The 23,883-nt window shown below is 45.7% G+C and overlaps 1 protein-coding gene across 1 annotated transcript in view; it reads left to right on the plus strand.

The window, feature by feature from the left end:
• The first annotated feature begins 7,834 nt into the window (after positions 1 to 7,834).
• Positions 7,835 to 23,883, plus strand: part of HTRA4 (HtrA serine peptidase 4) — an 88,672-nt gene continuing 72,623 nt past the window's right edge. The window contains exon 1 of the mRNA XM_088480391.1: positions 7,835 to 8,895. Within this exon, the coding sequence (XP_088336517.1) occupies positions 8,451 to 8,895 (445 nt within the window). The 5' untranslated portion in view covers positions 7,835 to 8,450. The remainder of the gene's footprint in view (positions 8,896 to 23,883) is intronic.

The raw sequence follows: 23,883 nt of genomic DNA on the forward strand, positions 1-23,883 counted from the left end.
GCACTTTTTTTCGACAGCTTTCATAGGCGAATCTTTTTCGCCTATTCCAATGCATTGACTTTCCGCACCGGTGAAAAGTCTTTGGAATTGAATAAGGGGTTAAGTTTTCGCCTGGCGAAATGATGTCACCGGCTATACTTTTCCGCAGAAACTGACTTTTCGCACCTAATTGAATATGCCCCATAGTTGTAGACGCAACACAGCAGCGTGAGACTCAGCCCCACAGCGCTTCATGGTGACAAATACATAATCCTTGTCCCCGTGTATCTCTTACTTGTTTTCTCATTGTACTTTTGTCTCTTTGCTGGGCCCCTTCCTTATCTATTCATCTCCTCACGTTCCCCATTTATTTGCTTCTTGCTCCCCTTAATGTTTTCCTGTTTCCTTTACACTCTTCTCTCTGTCATTCTTAGGGGTAGATGTAATTTACGATTTCCGTGAACCAGCGCAATGATGCCAATTAAGTCTGTAGATTTAAAACGACAATAATTTAAAAGGCAAAAGCCAACCTGATTTTGCCTTTTTATTTATTGCTGATTTAAATCATCTTCCCTTAACTTTGTCACATATTTCTAATACTCTTTCACTGTATACCTTACTTCTCTATCCCTGTCTTTTCTCCTCACTGCAATTCTAAGGCTATGGCCACAGTTCCTGTCTCCTTCACCTCCACTCTACAAGCAGCGTTAATCTGGTGTCAGATGGTCCTGTCCACCAAGTTTATGACATTTTACCTTATAATATTTTCTAGTTTATGTTAAATTGTTGTAGATTATTTCTTTAGTATGGATATTACATTGTAGAAAAGTACTGAATGTTAGCTGTTAAAAAGCAAACATCTATGTCTATTTGTGATAATGTGACTCTATTGGAATCAGTAAATCTAGGGCAGAGGTTCGCAAACACGGTCCTCAAGGCTCCCCAACAGTTCAGGTTTTACTTTTAGAGATGGCCATGGTTGACCACAGGTGACTTAATTTGTACCTCAGTCAATTTGATTTAACCACCTGTGCTCAACCATGGATATCTTGAAAACCTGAACTGTTGGGGAGCCTTGAGGGCCTCATTTGGGACCTCTGATCTAGGGGTATATTTACTAAAGTAGTAGAGTGCAGGTTTATACAAGTGGAGATGTTGCCCATAACAACCAATTCTACATATCATTTATCTAGCACCTTTGCCGGTCGGATCGCTGCTCATCTCACGTCTCTCCGGCCGTTATCAAAGGCATTGCACTCAACCCAAACCTGTTTCTGTGGCCTGACATTTTAACCATATATCTCTAAGTTGGCAATGAATTTCAGCTGCTGATGTGCCCTTCTGGTGCATAAATATGATCACACTACGCACCTCAATGTTTGACCATGTTTCCGCCAGCCGTGTTATCTTACCGCTGATGTTGGGACAGTATGACTGATATAAGGCGCAGTCTAATAGCTGCGAGGGGAAGCAGTGGTCTAACTGCTCTGGCCTGGTGGGAAATAAGAATGACATACAGTAGAGAATATTACACACACGAGAGGTCTTGTTACCTTACTTATTTAACCACCTTTACTTGTTCACTGCTGTGTATATGAATCTTCTTCCATATATTCATGGTCGATTGCTTGATAATAAAAAGGTTGACACACAGAAGCATGCTACCAGAAAGTCGACACATTCTGAATGTCGATAGTAAAAATGTCAACATGGCCATTAGGTCGACCATCATTCTGTAGAAATAAGTCGACAGAGTTAAATGGTCAACACAGTCAAAAGGTCAACATTGTGTTAGAAAAACGCAGCCATGTCTGACCGTATAAATGCCGTTTCGTGGGAAATAAGAGCTCTCTGCGTGTCAGGAGAGCTGCAGTGTTTGCTGCTAGCCAGACTTGACTTACATACTGCGTGTGATTGCCCAATGTGCGTCGATGGTACCGATATTTACGTTGTTGCACGTCGCCGGACAGATACGAGAAGGCAGCAGCGGGCGTCCCTATGCTCAGCTTTTCTTTGAAAGGCATTAGCATATTTTAGCAATTGCGATCCGTGAGAGCATGCAGTTGCGATTGCATTAGCTTGAATCTCGGAATCAGGTCCTATGCTTCTTTATTGTAGAGGGTCAGTACCTGTGGTCTGATCCCCTTATCTGCAGTTTTTAGGGACATATTATCATCAGTCTCAAAGTCCAAGATGTAAAGACTCTCAGAGGATAAAACCCCCTCAGAGGATAAGGGTCCCCATTCCTGACTGGCTGTGGGTAATGACTCCTGATGGAATGTGAAGTAGCATCATTGCTGAACAACCACTCAGGAATGGGACAATCTCTAACAGACTGAAGAACCTCCGTTATCCTTGTTTGTTCCAGCTGAAAGTGAGGTGACTTTTGAGAATGGGACTATCAGAAATAGTTGGAGTTTGTATACCCAGGTTGATCATTGTGTTGTACTGTATATTCGTCCGTTGAAAGTTATATGTAACAATATAAGACATCTTAAATGTGCCATAGCCATTTGGTGATTCTTTGTAATAAACCATACTTTAAGAATAAGATGTCTGCCTGCCTTGTCTTGTACCTAATCTAGCAGTATTGTGAATAAGAAGAAGGCTGCAAAATAAGCCCCTTTGGTGCTTTTGGATGCTGGAATCATTGTAGTTCAATTCTGGGAATAATCTTCTACATTTGACTCAGGTAGTGATGATCCGGTAACTGTTCCTGTGCTGTCACTGCAGACATATCCATTATATTATGGAATCTATAATCTTGGCCAAAGCCATCAATCAGGGAAATGATCCTGCTGCAGCTACTGTATCTCATGAGACAGACAAGGCTGCTATATATCACTCTCCCCGGCTTACAGATGTATTCCACTCCTTACTTACTCAGACCGGTGGTGAATCAGATAGTATATTTACCCTTTGGGCAACACAGATGTGTAAGTGGTTGACAGATTTTTCTCCCCAGTAGGGACAAGTCCCAGGTGCATTCCCAGATTTCATGTCATGGTTCATTTAAAAATAAGATCCCTGCTTTGGAGCTCCATTCAGTTGAACAGAGATTTGGGAGGGTATAATTGAGGCTGGCAGAGAGAGGGGAAGAGTAAAGAATAAGAGCTGAGAGAGGAGAAAATAAGCTGAGAGAGAGGTGGAAGCAGAGGGAGAAAGAGAAAAATACAGTATTTAATATTATATAGACTGGTAAACACTCTGAATGATGCGTTGTCTATCACTAGCCTCCACATTACTACCAGATCCAGTATTATTGTGGGTGCCAATAAAGTAGTAACCATGATGTATGAAACAGTGAAGAGTGGATAACTTGGCAAATGAAATAGTCGCAGGGCTGGATTAAGGATGTGGTGGCTCCAGGACAACTAAGTTGTGGGGGTTCTCTTCAATCCACATGGCACCTACCAACCCCCCCCACACACTTACACATAGACCTCATTCTTTTCAATGTCTGCAAATCGGGACTGACTTGCTTAAAATGCGTCCCTGGTTTCTAGCTGTTGTCATGGGCCAATGTGTTTCAAGTTCTTGCCACCTTTGTGACTCATGATTGCTCCAAATTTAAAAGCCCTTATAGCTTTGATAAGATATATCTAGATACCATGAACTCGACATCTCATGTGATCAGGAATAGATGTTCTATTTAGAAAAGGGAGAGTCGCACACACCAAAGGCTTGTTATGCACATTGCAAATGGATGATGGAGTGCACAGTAGCAATAGTTAAACACAAGTAGGCTGGCCTACTCCCCTTCCACAGACTATTCATCTCCTTAACTCCCTCCATTTGTCCCATCTTTTATTTTAAAAAATACTCACCAAACTCATAAAAAAGTACAGAAGACAGGGATTATATACTTGTCAGTACCAACAATCGAACAGTGAGCTGGCCACTGATTGCTAGCCTTCCCAATTAGAAACATTAACAGAAACCAGCTGGCCTCAGGCTAGAGATGACATAACACCTCTCTCAGGTGTTACCACTAACCTCCAGCACTAATGACTCACCTATCAGCCTTATAAGAACCTGCTCAGTGCACTCCTCCAGTGCCTATTTCTTTCTACGTAGGTGCTCCCGCTCCAGAACTATACTCTCTAGTATAGTGTTCCTCCAATGTTTTTTAAACTCTGGTGTTTGGTTTCCTCATCAGCAGCACATCCATACCCACATTTCTATCAGCATACCAGCTAAATACTCTGTTGCTTTCACGATGGGAACCAACTACACTGGGCTGTGAACTGGGCCCTCACTGAGTGAAGTCCATATCCTCTTGCTGGGACTCCTGGTGAAGTCCGCGCCACGGTATTTGATTGTGTCAATTCCACTTGTTTGCATTTAGCTGCTGTGTGTGTGTACCTGATTTGAGCTCCGGGGTTATTGCAATATACTCCACACCTCTAATTACATGCTACGTGCTGTTCCCACAGTGCCAACACATCAGTGCTTCTCATTGCACACTGTGCTGTTCCCACAGTGCCAACACATCCGTGCCTCTCATTGCACACTGTGCTGTTCCCACAGTGCCGACACATCCGTGCCTCTCATTGCACTCTGGGCCTGATTCAGACCCGGCCGCTATGATGCGCTTTCTTGCAGCAAATAAGAGGCCGGGTATGCAAATATGCGATCGCACTGTCTGGCTGAAGGACGCTCTCTGTCTTACAGTGCGACGGCAGAGCGAACACACACTGTAGGATAAAGCCGCCCACCTCTCACTCTTAGCACGTCATCTCCAGGAAGTGAGTGATTAATCGAGTACATCGAATGGCTTTATTGCTGCACGCAGCGACCTTACCCCATCGCAACAGTGCGATCAGTTCAGCCTGAAATACACCCAAGTCACGTGTACAATGACGCTACTTTGCTAATTATGCACTCCCATTAAACTCCGTTTTGACGGTCAGACACGCCTATGTTCGCAGTGCCACTTCTCCGTTCACAAGCACCTTCCCCTGTTACCATCCACAAACAGCACATTCTGTCACTCAGAGTAGCGGCCCGTCTGCGGGCTATGAGCAATCGCTTCCCCAACACAGTGACTGGTTCGCGCATACGCACTACAATGCATACGCATGCGCAGACGGGCAACCATCGCTCAAAGCGAGCGAGCGCAACTTAGCGACCGGGTCTGAATCAGGCCCTCTATGCGTTTTTCTCACAGTGCCAACACATCCATGCCTCTCATTGCACGCTATGTGCTGTTCTCACAGTACTAACACATCTGTGCCTCTCATTGCATGCTACGCGCTGTTCTCACAGTGCCAACACATCCGTGCCTCTCATTGCACACTATGTGCTGTTCCCACAGTGCCAACACATCCGTGCCTCTCATTGCATGCTACGCGCTGTTCTCACAGTGCCAACACATCCGTGCCTCTCATTGCACACTATGCGCTATTCCCACAGTGCCAACACATCCGTGCCTCTCACTGCATGCTACACGCTGTTCTTACAGTGCCAACACATCCATGCTTCTCACTGCATGCTACACGCTGTTCTTACAGTGCCAACACATCTGTGCCTCTCATTGCATGCTACGCACTGTTCTCACAGTGCCAACACATCTGTGCCTCTCATTGCATGCTACGCACTGTTCCCACAGTTCCAACACATCAGTGCCTCTCATTGCACACTATGGACCTCATTCAGAGTCGGTCGTTGCAGCCGCACGGTCGTAAGGTAAAAGGGGCCAGATATACAAATGAAGCGCTCGCAAGTTGCGTCGTTAAGATGGGATCGTTAGCTGGACGAGCGAGGGGAGGATGCGGCCGTAAGACTAAAAATACGCCCCCTTCTTGTTCCCATTACACGTCATCTCCGGGCATATAAGGATTAATCGAGACCATCGGAGCTGGTCGTAGAGCTTAAGGTTGACCATACTCTCTCTTAAGCACTACGATCAAGTCAGTGTAAAAACCTCCCATGTCACATGTGCCATGACACTACTTAGTTAATTATGCACTCCCATAAAACGCTGTTTGCATAGTCAGGCACGCCTGCGTTCGGATCTCCACTCCCCCTTTCACAAGCACCTTCCCATGTTACCACCCACAAATGCCTCATCCTGTCGCTCAAACTAACGACCTGGCCAAGTTGAAGGAGAGCAATTTCTGATCGTAATAGCTAGTTTGCGCACGCGCATTGCAAATTTTATGCATGCGCAGTTTAGCGAACATCGGTGGCTACGACCGTGCGGCCGCAACGACCGACTCTGAATGAGGTCCTATGTGCTGTTCCCACAGTGCCAACACATCCGTGCCTCTCATTGCACGCTACGCGCTGTTCTCACAGTGCCAACACATCCGTGCCTCTCATTGCATGCTACATGCTGGTCTCACAGTGCCAGTACATACGTGTATCTCGTTACACGCTATGTGCTTTCTAAACAGTGGCAACACCTCCTTATACCTTATTGCATACTACACGATGTGCAAACAGTTCCAACGCATTCATGTACCTTGAGGCACACTACCAAACTTCTACACATTGTGTACTCAGCTGCACCTTCAGCATTTGTGCCTACTGTATTAAACACTTCAGGATATTCTGTGGCTGCCACCTCTTGGAATATCACAGCTATTCCTATTTCCCAAGGCTTCACAATACCAATGACATCACTATGATTGGTAACACCCAGTTAGGCATTTAGCGATGTTTTTCCGTGCGAAAGGGGGCTATGAGAAAGGAACCTGTGCCACCTCATACCCACAAGGCCACATCCCCTGCTGCATGACATTTTGAGGGCATGACCATGTGTCATGCCCCCGTTCTCGTCACGTTGGGGGGTTGGCCAGCACACTGGGAGTTGCTGGGCAGGCTCCAGCCTCCCCAGCCCCTGGGATGGTGCTCTGCTAGTTTGGTGTCACCTCCTTGGATGATGTCACCCAGTGCGGTCCACACCCCTCTAGTGATGACACTGCACAATACTACTGAGCTGCAAACAAAGAGGCGCTAGGGTGCTAGGACATATAATAATAATTTTCAGGCCAGTGATGTCCATGCAGCCCCACATTTGAACAAGCCGAGACAAGTGCATTTGAATGGAATCCAAACGGCATATATGTGTATCAGGGCATTAAAGTGGCACATGTACTGTCTGAATTCGGCTTCATTCATAACGGCCTGAAACGTGCCTCAAAGTTTATATTCTTTACTTGTTTGTGCTGCCGCTGCTATCACATATCTTTAAGTCAGAACTTCTCTTCCTACATACTTAAAACAAGATCAGATTTAATATAATGTTATTGACCTTCTGTGTCTCAACAGGTTCGGGAAACCGTATTAATATACAGAATTGTTAGATGGTAATACAAGAATATTCTTGTGGGTTATGCGTAATGGCCAAATACTATTGCACATGTCAGTTATTTGGGTTAGTATACACCATGTCAGTTATTTGGGTTACTATACACCATGTCAGTTATATGGGTTAGTATACACCATGTCAGTTATTTGGGTTACTATACACACCATGTTAGTTATTTGGGTTAGTATACACCATGTCAGTTATTTGGGTTACTATACACCATGTCAGTTATTTGGGTTAGTATACACCTTGATGTGTATTATAACTTTCTTTTTTTTTTGCTTCATTCATTATGATTTTTTATATATTTTTAAATCAGCCAGTTTTTCTTTTTGCCTCTTTTCCCTTCTCTCACTTTTCCTTTTCATCTGCCGTGTTCCCTCAGAGAAATACTTCTGACACTTACAGGGTGATGCTAGAGATAGGACGATGCAGGGAGGAATTTAGGGGCTGGATTCGCACTAAGGTGGGACTTCATGGAAATTCACCAACTAATCAGGGGGCTGAGCAAATGATTTCAGCTAAACTCACAGAGGCAGCTATTAGAGAGGAGACAAGACAGAGAGCTGGATCTGCTGCCTGATTTCATGTCCTGGGGCAAGAACAGAGGGGGATTTTATCACGAATGACTGGGTTCTGCAGCTTGCTTTGTAGCAGGGAGGAAAAAGGGGGCAGAGGAGTAGAGAATGGGTCTGGGGAACTTTTATAGTGAAATGAGGAGACAGTGAAACACATTTGGCTATTTGTATTCAAAGCTTGCAAGGTTTTAAGGAATTATTGCTCTGGGCTATACTAGTCTTCTCTGCGCATACTGTAACAGGCCAGGACTTAAAGACATCTGAATGCAGTGAAGGAATTGATAGGAACACCCCATTAATAGTCAGTAGGTAAGTTGCTGGCATAACTTTCTACAGCCTGAGGAAAGAAAACAGCCATTATCACTAAACAATAAAAAGCGATAATATTTATTTCACCCCCCAATTTTTTTCCATTATAATTATAGTATTGAGTTTAAAAAATCTATTTTCAATATAGGACAAATTCATGATCCAGAAGTATATACATAGGTTCTACAATCAGAGTGATTGGCAGATGTCTATACTACATAGAAGGTGAGCTTTGAAGGTTAGGTCTAGGCTCCTTTATATCAGTAAACATGTTTCCTGTATGGACTCTGCTCCCCATATTTCTCCTATTTCTCTCAACCTCTGCCCTCCCTCGTATCTCACGTCGCCAGACATCTAACTGCCCCAGACTCTGTGAGCTTTCCCGCTGCCCCCGTACCCAGTCCCCCTGCCAGGCAGGGGAGGTGAGAGACTCCTGTGGGTGCTGTCCCGTGTGCGGAGCAGGTGAGGGAGAGTCCTGTGGACAGCGTGGGGGATCCCCGTGTGGAGAGGGCCTGGAGTGTGTCCTGCCAGGTGTTGTAAGCACAACGACAAGGAGAAGAGTAGGAGTGTGTGTCTGCAGTACCAGCGAACCAGTGTGTGGCAGTGATGGGAAGACCTACAGGAACCTGTGCCACCTCAAAGCCGAGAACAGACGGGCAAGGCTGCAGAATTCCCCGCCTGCCATTCATATCCAGAAGGGGCCCTGTGACACGGGTAAGGAAGCTCTGTTGGGGGCACTGCAGTGGGAGGGTCACCAGGTATACAGTTTGGGAAGTAAGGTAAGATATTGCCCCAATACTCCCCTCTGTCTTCCTCAGCTGTCTGTGCCTAGACAATCAATGTACATATTCCACTGATATCAATTCAAATCATTCTTCTGTGTACATTTTACTTCAGTCTTCAGGATACTTATGTGGTTCTGTCTATTTTTGACCAATTTCAGCAACTGTGTGAATATGGACCAGTGATTATTCTACTGTACTTATTTCTTAATGCTGTGGTTCCCAAACTATTTTGAATCTCGGAGCCCTAGAGTATCAGAATTGTTTTCATGGTACCACTAAGTTTGTTTGTTATTGAGAGATTTAGAATTGTTTTTTAGTAAAGTGAAGTAAATTGTGCTTAGAGTCAGTTATGTGGTGGGTGACAGGTTTGTGCTTCTGTTTGTACACATATTTACATTACACTAACCATAAATAATTTAATTTGGTGCTGGATCAACAACCTGAGGCACCCCTGCTAGTGTCCCGAGGCACCCAGGGTGCCACAGCGCACAGTTTGGGAACCACTGTCTTAATGTATTCTCAGGTAGAGTTGTAATTAATATGTATCCTTTATTTTCATATCTGCTTTTAAATGTCTGCTTTATGTATGGCCTGCCCTTCCCTACTGTCAGACGCTGTGGTGCAATGCAGTGTCTTACAATTTTACAATAATAATTAGCATATAGGATAACCAATAACACACCTAGGGAAGCACTGTGCAGGGACTAGCACAGAAATGTTTTTATGCTTATTCAATTTAGGGTTTTCTTTTTAATCTTATTTATGTTTTTGTCATTTGGACTTTCTGTACTATTTGTCATTTAGTCTGCATTTACTTGCATTACGTAGTGCAGCAACAAATTATTACACGGGCCTGTTGGCAATTGCCTTTTCCTGTCAGCTTTAACCCTTTAGCCCCTGCCTTTACACTGTATTTCTCATGCAATGAGTGGCAGGACACTGTACATTTACATTGTAGTTCTTGATAGTTGAGACAATTCTTCACATATCTGTCAGAATTCATTATGTGTGCCTCAGGTTGACTTTGCTGCGTGAGGAGGTTAAAGGACAACTTTTTATATTTTATTTTTGGGGACAGTACAGTATGACAGTCTTTCCTTCTCCTCTTTCCCTTATCATTGACATTGTACCTCCGTCATTTCATAGTCACTCCTGTATTTTATTGCATCTCCTTATTTCACCCAAACTCAAGGCACTTTGTACAGTATCTTACTGTTCCACCCCCTTTCATTTCATACTCTACCCTGTCATCTCTGCAATATTTACATCATGATATAATTCTTCTATTTGCCAATGTATGATACCATGCAAAGGGACATACCAAATTTCAGTACATAAAAATTTACTTGTTATGGGTTTTGCACCATATTGAATCTCTATTATTTTATCCTTCATGTTTAAACATGTCCATGACATTTCTTTGAACCACAGAGTTTAATTTATGTTAATGAGTTAATTTTACCTTTTAGTCCTGGGGGTTTGTGGTTGGAGCCCAGCCACACATGTGTAAAATGGCCGAGGGTTAACCCTTGTGCTGCGGCGCCATTTATAAAAGGACCTTTAGGTGTAAATGTGCGGTAATAATGTGTTTTACCATGTTATATTTATTGTGCTGCACGCATATGTGAAATTGGGGAAACGCGTCCATGTATAGACTATGCATTTATAGGAATGTATAAGGTATTTTGTTTTAAAATGGTATTGACATTTGGAGACAAACTGCTCTTTAGACATCCTCACATAGGGATTGATATGTTAATTGCCTAGCCTAGCCGTGGAGGGTTGGTGTTGACTGAACAAGACTTTTCTTTGAAATGCGCGCTCGGGAAGCTCCTGTGTGTCTCTATGTAACTGTCCAGCACCTTTAGGGAAAAACAATTTGTTTGTTTATAAGAATTTCCTTATTGTGGAACTGGGATGTAGTCAGGAAGCCGGCGGTCGAAATACCCGATAGTAAAAGCCCGGCATTGTACTAATGATAGGCGTCTAAATACCGACACCTATCATTAGCCCCACGCCGAAACTGGGGTTAGGTTTAGGGACTCCCGGGGGGACTTAGGGTTAGGCACCACCAGAGGGAGGTTAGGGTCAGGCACCCCCTGGGAGGTTTAGGGTGTGGGGAGGGGGGTTAGGTTTAGGCACCCCTGGGGGGAAGTTAGGATTAGGCACTAGGGGGGGAGGTTAGGGTTAAGCACCCCTAAGGGAGGGTTAGGGTTAGAGGGGGAGAGGAGACGGTTAGGGTACTAACTTACCTTAGTTGGGATCTTCATCTGCTGGCCTTCCGGCGTCGGGATTTCATCCGCCAGGCTTAGGTCCAGCGGTAATACATATTGATTCCGTGGAGCTTCCTAAAAACTGAAGGTGTTAAGACTGGGAAAGCCAAACTGGTTTGATGCATAGATACTCTTATATGAAAGAACGAATGCGATTGAAATTTCAGTTATATTTACCTTTTGTGAGACAGTATATGCTAATTCAGTTTGTGCTTTAGAAAAGCCACTGGTTTTTGGTGGTAATGAGAAATTTTGTTAGTTCCTTTGAAATGTAAGATGTGTTTATATTTTGTAAGAGAGCATGATTGGTTAAAAGGAACACAGGCCCTGATTCAGAGCCGGACGCTCTGACAGAGCGCTTACTCTGAATCAGGGCCGTCCCTCTGTTTTTTTGGAGCGGCCTCCTGGCCGCTCACATAGCTGTGGGTCACCACCCACAGCTATAGCGAGCGGCCAAAATGATGTTCGCGATGGTCAAGACCATCACGACCATAGGGCTTGCGACGAGACCCTTGTGGTAGGGTCTCATCTGCCGCAAGCCCTGGAGTGCTTTTGGCTCTATCAGTCATTCCAATGGGAACGCCTCCGTCTGGCCAGCCACGCCCCCGGCACACCCACCAAAGGGGGCGTGCTGTCACTCACCATCGGCAGCACGCCCCCTTTGTAGCGACGGGTTGGCCATCGCTATCCGGGTCTCGCGCATGCGCACGACGGAGCCGGCTCCCTCGTGCGCATGCACACTGGGCCAACATCAACCCGCTTGCATGCGCTCAGCGCTCGCGAGCGGGTCTGAATCAGGCCCACAGGGCGGATTTACCCCCTGTGATATTGTGTATAAGAATGGAATATAAAGAGGGCATGTGAACCCTGTACTGTATATAAGTGTATCTTTTTGGACATAAGGAAGAGTTGTACTGCATCTGTATGCTGTACCCTCTAAGCCAAGGGGAAGAGTCTTTTTGAAGATTATTTGAGAAATAAACATCTTTCAAGAGAACTGCATCTGTATCCTGTGAAAACAGAATTGCGCCAAACGCTATTCCGTTCTCTGTTGTTTTGGATGGAGCCCAGTGTCTCCAAGCTCAAGCCCTCTACCAGCTACCGAGCAGGGCTTGGTCCATTGCGAGAGACCAGGAGGTATCAGCTGACACCAATCCGGAGGTGTGGCCACAGCTTGTATATGCATACGCAGCAGAGGCGGTTCCAGGTGCCGGCATAGGAGCCTGGGAGAAGTGGTTCCAGGTGCCAGTGTAGGAGCCTGGGTGCAAATAAGGGGTTCCAAGTGCAGATGAAGGAGCTTGGTGATGACAGTGTGTTACTCATCCACGGCGCAGTGGGTGGAGTCAGTAACATGTGGTTACTGATGGTAAGAGGAAATCCCTAATACCACAAGGTCCAGTGGGATCAAAAACAATCTGTGGTTGCTTGGTGGTAGAGAGGTCACCCGGTCACAGGGCTGATTCAAAGTTGTACGTTATGCTGATGTATTCGCATCTGAGCGATTATCGGCCGTCTGCGCATGTGTGTGAGTCGCACTGCACATGCATCAAGGTACATTACCGTAGTTGCTCGCAGCAAATATTTATTTGCCTTGTGATTGACAGTCATGGAGTGTTAGGGGGTGGTAACGGGGAGTGTCGGCTAAAACCACAGGTGTGTTGCGACCGTTTTGGGGTCATGTCACATTCTGCGTTTGCGATCCTGTAGGCAGTAAACATGGCTCTGGCGTCTCAGATCCCGCGACTATTCTGTGCGACCACAGAGTTACCTGGCACTGTGTCTCAATACATATCCCGGTGGCTGCGGTATTTGGTTATTGCATATTTTCGCAAAGCAAATGTGTATGTGATCGCAGCTGCAGGGGCTGTGGCTGACAACTCTGAATCAGGCCCTTTGAATATTTAAATTTTTTTTCCTGTAAAAATAATATACTTATCACTAGAAATATTTTTTTCTAAGCTACTATCAAATGAAAGTGTCATATGGTTACTAAGACATATAGGGGGAGATTCAATGCTCCACAATATGCCATGCCATGTTCGGCTACACACATCACCATAGGATACGGCCCAGTAACATTGCTAATTTTCCTGCGCACCTCTAAGGAGGACGAAGTAAAATGACTGTTACTGGCCGCAAAGTGTTTTCATCCAGCTGTTGCGGTGGCATTTGCAGACATCGCTTAGAACTCTGGACCTGATTCAGAACCGCTCGGTAGGAAGCATTCGCTCTTAACTCGCGATGTTTCACAGTGTGTGCATGAGTATGCATCGCAGTGCACGTGCGCGAACCAGTGCGAGAGATCGGGAAGCGTTCGGACGCTGCGCATAGACAGCCCAGCAGAGTCAGTGACAGGAGAATCCTGTTTGTGGGTGGTGATAGGGGCTGGCCATTAAAAACAGGGGAGTGGAGGTGCAAATGCAGGCGTGCCTGAGTGGTTCAACGCCGTATCAGAGGCGTGCATAATTAACAGGCAGCGTCATAGTACACGTCACCTGGTTGAATTATACACTGAAGTGCTCGCAGTGCTTGCGGTAGGGTATAGTCAACCTCAAGTGCTGCGAATGTATCCAATGGTACCCGATCTACCGATGGTTGCATACACTTCCTGGAAATTACGTGGCAAGTGGGCATCTTAAGACAGGCTGATGGGCGTCTGCATACACTAAGCAATCGCATGCCAAGACATAGTGGGCGTGCTTATGCCTTGCCGTGCGATCGCCTGCCTTGCCGTCACTTAGCCAAATTTGCATACGTTGGGAACGAGCGGGTCTGAATGAGGTCCTCTGCCCCATATATTACAGAATGATAGTGGTGATAATATATAAAATAATAATGATTTAAAATACATAGTAATACAAATTTTGTAAAATATAAAGGAATATAAGGACAGAACCTTTCACTATTAGTATTACAGTATTATTATTATTGCTATTATCTTTTATTTTCAAGGCACCACATAGTTTCTATGGCATACTCCAATTGAATTGTTTAGTAGCAATGATTTCAGAAGGAGACACCTGGTGATCATGTCTGTATGGACAACCTCAGAAAATAGTTACCGTTTTCTAAATTCAGAAGTTTTTGGATAATTGGCAGCCGATTAATAACTAGCTTTTCATCTGTCTAGTGTAGACTACTCAATGAAAGCTAGGGGTACATTTACTTAAACCACATATCCATTACACGATATAAATGAACGATTGAACGATAACAATATCGTTCAATCGTTCATTAATAATGCAGTGGATATGCCATCAACGACCAGCGATGAGCGCTCCCGCTGGTCATTGACGCCGTCGCTCATCGCCCGACCCTGCTGTCCAACCTGACGATATCGTCAGGTTGTGCAGGTTCGGGGATGAGGGAGGGTGCCCACACTGAACAATATATCGTTCAGTGTGGTCTCAATGTGAACTGCACAATATAATGAACGATTGAACGATAATGTCTTTCAATCGTTCATTAGTCATGTAGTGGATATGCGGTATTGCAGTCAGTTTTGATTTTCAGGTGATTTTCAGTCTATTTTGAAAGTCAGTTATTTACTAAATGCAAAATGGACTGAAAATCGTCAGAAAATAGACTTTGAACTGAAATAGAACATGAACCAAAACATCGGTACTTTAAAAAGTTCTATACAAATCTCTTATTTACTAAGTCTTTTTGTAAACCGACTCAAACTGGACTCAAAATCACTAAAATTAATAGACACATCTGAAACAGGTTTATTTAACTTCTAAAACATGTGCAATTGGCTGAAATCTCATTCTGATGTCTATAACAGGGGAGACAAGCATGTGGGGCATTCTGGGTGTACTAATCATGGTATGTAAAGACACAGCAATGCTTTTAAGTGGGTAATACGGTATGCAGTCAGGAAGCCGACGGTCGAAATGCCGACCGCCGGCTTCCCGACTATGCAATCCCGACAAGGGTCAAATGATAGGCGTCGAAATCTTGCCGCCTATCATTATCGCTATGCCGGGAGCCTGGACACCCGGCATACCGAATGAAGGTAAGCCGGGCAGCGGCTGCGGACAGCCGCCGGGGGGTGGGGGAGAGGGTTAGGTTAGGGGCTAGGGGGGGGGGAGGGCTAGGCACCCCACCGGCAGGGTTAGGCTGCGGGGACAGGGGGGTTAGGTTTAGGCACTTGGGGCGGGGGTTAGGCACTAGGGGGGAGGTTAGGGTTAGGCACTATGGGGAGAGGGTTAGGTATAGTTAGTGTACTTATTGATCTGGATTTTCAGTAGTGCCGGTCTTCCGGCGTCGGGATCATTCATACCGATCCCAGGTGGGTAATACAGTGCATTTGACCTGTTTTGTCCAATAGTCATGCATTTGTATAATAAAGTCCATTTTGAGTCAATATTTGGTTTTATTTGGGTATGAATGGAACAGGTTTAGAACTTCATATAGAAATCAATGCATCATTGCAATCAGAATGGAACCAAAAATCGACTATTAGTAAATAATCTATTTTGATTAGAATCACTGGGGTGTTGGTTCCATTTTGGTCGACTTTAAACTAGACCCAATATCAACTTTTAGTAAATTTACTCCCAAGTGTCTAATTGGTTAATATGATTTAGCTAAAATGTTGCTCCTAAATGCCAGTAAATGAGGCCTAAAAATGATTTAGCACTTAAACTGCCTTTATACAAGTGCACAGAAAGACAAACGTATAGGAATTGCACATATTATAACGATGATCATCGCATTGCTTCCTGATGCACAAAGGTGTTACAATAATTTGCACTAATTTTAAATCCAGTTTTAAGTTTGAAAAAAATATTTGTTACAGAAACTAATAATAAATAAAATCGTTGCTGCACTTCCCTTACCTTTACTGTTATCTGACCATTTAAATGCTTAGCAACTGTATCCATCAACCTACTTAATTAGATTATAAAGCTATGGAATGTAATATAGATTACTTTGGTTCAGGGGACTCTTTCCTAGAGTATTTGTGTGTCCGAAATTAATGATGCTCCCAACTCAACTGTGATATGTGTATGGGATGTGTACTTCATGTGGTGTCATGTAGATTTGTTTACTGTATATGCACATGGAAAAGATTTAAGAACAACCTCCCCTTATACACATTGTGCAAAGGTGCAGAGTAGCTAATCAGACACCGGCTGTCATTGTTCAGGGTCCAGCTTAGATATGGGCAACCTGACACACTGTGAAATGGTCGCACAATGGACTTGATTGAGAGCCGCTCGCTGCTGGCCTGGCGAGCGCTCGCTCTGAATCAGGGCGTTTTTTTTTCTTCAGGCCGCTCGCTAAGTTGTGGGTGACCAACCACAGCTTTTGCGAGCGGCCTGGAGCCCGTCGCGATTATCGCGACCATCGGGCTTGCGAGTAGACCCTGTGGTAGGGTCTCAGCTCTCGCAAGCCCGAGTGGACTCCCTGCTCTAATAGAGAAGGAAGTCCACTACTGACATCACGAGTGATGTCAGTAGGGCCACCCACAAACGCCAGGCGTTCCTAAGGGAACGCATGCGTTTGTGCAGCCACCCCCCCCTCCCCGCCTACAAAATGGGCGAGCTGTCAATCAACATCAACAGCCGCCCCGTCTTGTAGCAAGACCCGTAGCGACGGAGCAGCCGTCGCTGGACGGGTCTTGCGCATGTGCACGCCGGAGGTGGCGCATGTGCAGTGGGAGACCATCGACCCGCTTGCGAGCGCTGTGCGCTTGCGAGCGGGTCTGAATCAGGCCCTATACCCTTAATGTCAGGATTCAAAATAAAACATTCTAACACTCCCACATCACCCTAAATACACCCACGTGTGCCTCATTTGCTGCAATGTTCCACATGTCACTTAGGTCTCCCATTTCATTCAATATGGCCTAACATGCACTTAGAATCTCCTTGCCACAAAATGCCCTCACATGCACCCAGATCCCAGCAAGGCCTCAGATCCAGGTGTACTGCAAAACTCCTCCACATTTCACTCAGACCTCCCTACATGCTCCTGATACGCCACTCAGACATATTCACATGCCCAAACATGCACCTAAGACCTACCCATAAGCCTCCTAGGCCTCAACCTATCTTAAATAGGCTTGCCATATCAGCCCTTTAATTCAGAGACATGCGAATTACACAGATTCTGTAGTCGGGAAGTCGGGAACACACTAGATGATATGTCGCACGATACGGCAGAATGGACGACATATCGTCCACATCATGCGTTGTCGGCAACACCGAATGTAGCATGGCCTCCGTCGTCGCTCGCGGCATTGGCAAGTGTGTATGCACTTGCCAATGCCAGGACCCCTGCTGGATCCCATCGTTATCGAGATCGTACTGGGTAGACATAGTTAAGTGTGTACCCAGCATAATTCATGCGTCCAAAATTAAAGGAATGATATGACAAGCCTAATTTTAAATGACACAATGAACACAGAGCAGTTAGAAACCAGTCAGCGCTAGTTAGTTCAGAGGGAACTGAAGAGTGAGAATATTGAGGTTGATTAAGCAGCTGTTCCTGAGGAACTCTATAGTCCCTCAATAGAAATAAGCAACAAAAAAATATATGAACCAAGAACTGCGCTTTATCAATCACAACAATAATGTAGAAATTATGTAAATATAGAAATATTTATTCAAACTGTATCTGTATAAAAAAAATAACAGGATAGGTGTAATTCAGCCTATACAGACAATAATTCTTATATAAAAACTGTAAGACTATTCCCAATGACATGTAGAGCGATCCAAAAATAAATAAAAAAAATAAAAATAGATAAAGAGTCCTCCATATATTAATTAGTATCAATATTCCAAATGTGTTGCAGGGAAAGAGAAAATTCCATTGATACAAAGACACTTTAAATGTAAAACAATGTCTCCATCAGGGTGCAATATGCAGTAATTGACAGAGGGGGTCATTCAGACCCGCTCGCGAGCGCAGGACGCTCGCAAGCGGGTCGATGTTACCCCAATGCGCATGACGGAGGGAGCTCCGTCGTGCGCATGCCGAGACCTGGACAGCGACAGCCAAGCTGTCGCTCCGGGTCTCGCACCAAAGGGGGCGTGCTGTCGATGGTGACTGACAGCACGCCCCCTTTGGTGGGCGTGGCTGCCAGATGGAACGCCTACCGTCTGGGTCCTGCCCCACTGACATCACTAGTGATGTCAGTGGGAGTGATTTTGGCTCTGATAGAGCCAAAATCACTCCAGGGCTTGCGGTCACCGAGACCCTACCGCAGGGTCTCGTCGCAAGCCCGATGGTCGCAATGGTCTTGACCATCGCGACCATCTTTTTGGCCGCTCGCATATGCTGTGGGTGAACACCCACAGCTATGCGTGCGGCCAGGAGGCCGCTCCATTTATAGGTAGGAGGGCACTGATTCAGAGCGAGCGCTCTGGTCAGAGCGTCCGGCTCTGAATCAGGCCCAGTGTTCCATATGAGTAGCCACAGATAGATGGTATAATCAAACTATTTGATCACTGCAGTGTATAATATAAAGACGTGGAAACTGTAAAAAAGTCAAATGCTTCTTGTCCGTACTGTGGACTATAATGAAAAGTCAGCGTGTTATCCATTTGCATACAGTTCAGCTCTTTGAGACCACTGCAGGAGTCACAGACCATTCGGCTGACTTGTGCGGCTGTTGTGCACCGCCTCGAGCTGGGTAGAGACGTCGGTCTCATTGAGCTCTGTGGACGGAGCCTCAGCATACAGGACGGACCGGAGTTCTTACGCTGAACACTTCAGCATAGCCTGATTGTCTAATCAACACCATCTAAAAGTGGTAAGCTATCCACTATAATTAATACTTGTGACTTTTTCATCATAGTCCACAGTACGGACAAGAAGCATTTGACTTTTTTACAGTTTCCACGTCTTCATATTATACACTGCAGTGATCAAATAGCTTGATTATACCATCTATCTGTGGCTACTCATATGGAACACTGTCAATTACTGCATATTGCACCCTGATGGAGACATTGTTTTACATTTAAAGTGTCTTTGTATCAATGGAATTTTCTCTTTCCCTGCAACACATTTGGAATATTGATACTAATTAATATATGGAGGACTCTTTATCTATTTTTATTTATTTTTGGATCGCTCTACATGTCATTGGGAATAATCTTACAGTTTTTATATAAGAATTATTGTCTGTATAGGCTGAATTACACCTATCCTCTTTTTTATATTAATACTTTATTTATCAATCTTAAATTACCCCACCTGCCCCTTAGATGCAGGGCCGGCAACAGAAATCTCGGGCCTGGTACACTGATGTCTCTGGGGGCCCCACCCCCAGCCCCTATCACCTTCCTCCGTCCCCAGCCCCCTTCACCTTCCTCCGTCCCCAGGCACCCTCATCTTCCTAAGTCCCCAGGCACCAACACCTTCGTCTGTGTCCAGCCTGTCACCTTCTGCCCCCAGCCCACATCACCTTCCTCTGCCCCCAACCCCCTTCATCTTCCTCTACCCCCTTCACCTTCCTCTGTCCCCAGGCACCATTACATTCCTCTACTTCCAACCCCTGTCACCTTCTGCCCCCAGCCCCATCAGCTTCCTCTCCCCATCACCTCTTTCATCTTTCTCTGCCCCCTTCACCTTCCTCTGCTTCCAGCCGGTCACCTTCTGCCCCCAGCCCCCATCATCTTCCTCTGCCCCAGCCTCTTTCATCTTTCTCTGCATCCAGCCCGTAATCTTCTGCCCCAGCCCCCATTACCTTCCTCTGCTCTCAGCCTCCTTCACCATCCTCGGTCACCAGGCACCATCACCTTCCTCTGCGTCTAACCTGTCACCTTCCGCCCCCAGCCGTCACCTTCCTCTGCCCCCTGCACCCTCTTCCACCCCAGCCCATACAGCAGCCTCAATTACTTACTACCTGATGGCTGGCTGGGGATCCATCCACTTCTGCCCGGGCAGGGAAGCCGTGCGGTGACGTGCAGTAAAGGTCATGCCCAGCCCGGGCCACCTGGAAGAGCCCAGAGCTGCCCGGGTCAGGCTACAGGGGAGTTGGGGCTGGGCGGCGGTGGCTATGGTGCCCACCTGGACCTCTGGGCCCCTCTGGACCTTAGGGCCTAGTACGGGTGTCCCCTTAGTCCCCCCCTGTCGCCGGGCCTGCTTAGGTGGCAATCAGATCTTCTCTACATGTCCATCATACTGTACCTCCCTACTTTCCAGTTACATGCCCATCACATCATCCCCACATGTGCTACAAGGGCTGATTCAGACCCACTCGCAAGCGCACAGCGCTCGCAAGCTGGTCGATGTTTGCCCCCTGTGCTTGTGCCACCTCCGGTGTGCGCATGCGCGAGCCCCAGCGAGCGACTGAAGTTCAGTCGCTCCGGGGCTCGCTACAAGACGGGGCGGCTGTCGATGTTGATTGACAGCTCGCCCTGTTTTGTAGGCGGGGAAGGGGTGGTTAGGCAAACGCAGGTGTTCCCTAAGGAACATATGGGAAGTCCTGCACTCTGGATTTGAACCCTAGAATGTTAGGGACCTACCACAAAAGAGGTTACCTGGATAATGGTGGGTAGGCCATAACCTTGGCCATGATTATGCTAAAAACCTCTATTGATAGCAAAATTTTATTGCATTTATACATTATCAATAATTTGGAGTTGTGCGCCTGAGATTTGTCTGTTTCTGTTCCCTTAGGAACGCCTGGCGTTTGTGGGCGGCCCTACTGACATCACTCGTGATGTCAGTAGTGGACTTCCTGCTCTATTAGAGCAGGGAGTCCACTCGGGCTTGCGAGAGCTGATACCCTACCTCAAGGTCTCCTTGCAAGCCCGATGGTCGCGATAATCGCGACCATCTCCAGCCCACTCGCACAAGCTGTGGGTGGGCACCCACAGCTTAGCGAGCGGGCAGGAGAAAAAAAATAAAATAAATCCCCGCCCTGATTCAGAACGAACACTCGCAAACAGCGAGCGGCTCTGAATCAGGTCCACAGACCTCAAACACAAGCTTATCAGAAGTCCCAGCCTTGCCATCTTACAGCAGCTAGTTTTTCTAGAAGATTTTACCCGTAGAAGAATTAGGCAGCCCACACTGCACTTCCTCCTCCTCTGGGAAGCTGCGTGACTTCCCTTCGTTGTACAGAAGAGATCACACGATCCCATTCAGTCCTAATCTCTGCTCGATAGCAAAGCAGTGAATAAATAATTGGGAGCAGTCAACTGGTGTCCACAGAGAGACTTGGCCAACCATTTGAGAATACATACAAAGAACTGGGGCTCTTTAAAAGAAGGGGACAGGGGTGTGTCAGGACAACCACATTGATTAGCAGTAGGGCTAATCTTGGTGTCATTTCCATATACACAAAACAAGCACCAAGTTCATCCATGATCCTGCTCCACTATGTTACTGACCCCTAGAGGAGGGGGTGGGGCTCTCAGACAGTGGGGCCCACCGGGGATTTCCCTTGTGAGCCAGTTCGACCCTGATTACTTATATATGTTCTGCACATACATTATGCTGTAGGCTCACACCCTGATGTTCTGCAGGTGCCTTAGTGCTCTGAATCGGCTTATTGATCATACAGGATAAAGCACGTTTCTAAAAGTGTCCTTTACCTTTTTTTAATATATCTTTCAAGGGAGATGGGTACGGGATGCTGGCGCTCCTGGCAGTCAGAATCCTGATACTGACACCCTAACCCTCGTGCCTAACCCACTCCATAACCCCGCTACTTACCTTTGGGATTCCAGCGGTCAGGATGTCGGCGCCGGGATTCTGACAGGTGTCGGGATTCTGGTGCTGTCATTCTGACTGCCAGAATCCCCTTTCAAGGGTACGTTGCTGCTTGGCAGAATAATTGAAGCATATTGGATCTGATTCTGAGCCGCACGCAATGCCAAAGTTCATGGAATTGAGTGATTTTTTGCTACTACGCATATATCCCTAAAAACTTGTATGGCACATGCGTTACACGGTGTGTGCGCACAGAGGCGCGATTGCGACTTAGACGCACGGTATCAGAAATGTACAGGAAATGTGCTGTGTGTTCCTGGGCGGTGACTGGGAGTTGGCTACTGAAACGGGTGGAGTTGGTCCGTCTTATGGGTGTGTAGTGGGCGCATTGCCGATAGTGGTAGTGTATACAGGCGCTTAATAGCTCACATACTCGACCGATGGCAAAGCAAGCGGTATAGACACTCAAAGTGAGCGCTCCAGTCCTAGCACAGTCAGCAGCACACTTGTACACAAGGGGAAGAGCTGATACCAGCATTAAGATATAGTGACCGTCGCAACTACCGCAAAATACGCTAAAACGGTCGGATGGTGGATTGCCATGGACAACCAATGCCTCTACTGGAATTTGTCCCAAATGCTGGCCCACTTATGGCCCGTACACACGGGACAATCAGACAACGATCAGATATCGTTGTCTGACCGTCCTGCATGGGCTGGATGTTCGATATCGAACATCCAGCACATGCACCAACCCCCAAATGACGTTACGTGATCGCGGGTCCCTATAGTAAACAGGCTAACCTGGTCGATATCAACCAGGTTGGCCTACATGCACGGGCGATGGTCGATATCAACCATCCGTACCCCCGCATTGACCATCGTTTGGTCGTTGGAGGGGGTTAAAAAAAAAGGACGACATGAACGATCAAACGATATTGTTATCGTTTCTATCGTCCTTTTTATCTGACCGTATGTTTGCACCATTAGACTCATACCCGATTACCGAAATAACAAGTTATTAATACAGAAAGATGTAACCATGATTCTCTTATCAGAAAAATACAATCTGATATAGACGCACTTAATATGAGGATTCATTTTATAGGGGTATAATTATATATCGTATGTCAATTATATAATACAACTAGAATAAGCCAGTTAGGTCTTTGGGCAATATGGTAACATGGATGTAGTTGCAAATATTTGATCTGATACAGTTATTAGTTAGTCGTCTTTTACATCTCAAGACTTGACATATCTCTCAAGGGGGAAATGTATCAAGTCTTGGAGAGAAATAAAGTGGAGACGTTGCCCATAGCAACCAGTCAATTTCTAACTGTCATTTTATAAACTGTGCTAGATGAATGATAGCTACAAACTGATTGGTTGTTATTGGGTAATGTCTCCACTTATTTTTCTAAGGTTTGATACATCTCCCCCATATTATGTTGTTGCATTTGGTTTCCATGTGCACTGAGATTGTCTTTCCTTTGAAATATACATACAGTAATCCTTTTTGTAGATTAACATGCCGGAGAAGATTTCTGTGCTGATTTTATGTGTTGTTGCTGGAGGTGACAGGCAGCTTTCTGCAGGGTAAATACCTGCGAGTGTGTGTTTGTGAGTCAGTGTCATGCGAGAACATGCTGGCTGAACATACATGAGGGATATAAGGAAAGCAGCCTTGCAGCAACATTGACCCAATTACATATCTGGGTATATGTGTTTTTAAGGACAATGTTTTCTAGTTATAAATATGATTTATTTCACCTCACCCCTATTCAAGTGCTCAAAATTGCCTTTTTTATATTTTTGTATATTAATTTAAGCTGCCTTATTTGTGGCTCAGCTGAGATAAAATGTTGTATTTCCATGGACTCCAGTAGAAGAACGTCCAAGGTGTTCTATTGTGATTAAATGGTGGAATACTTGATTAAATGGGATAGCAGCAAAGACGGTGT

Source organism: Taudactylus pleione, unplaced genomic scaffold (genome assembly GCF_031769625.1).
Source record: "Taudactylus pleione unplaced genomic scaffold, aTauple2 ptg000253l, whole genome shotgun sequence".
Classification (NCBI taxonomy): domain Eukaryota; kingdom Metazoa; phylum Chordata; class Amphibia; order Anura; family Myobatrachidae; genus Taudactylus; species Taudactylus pleione.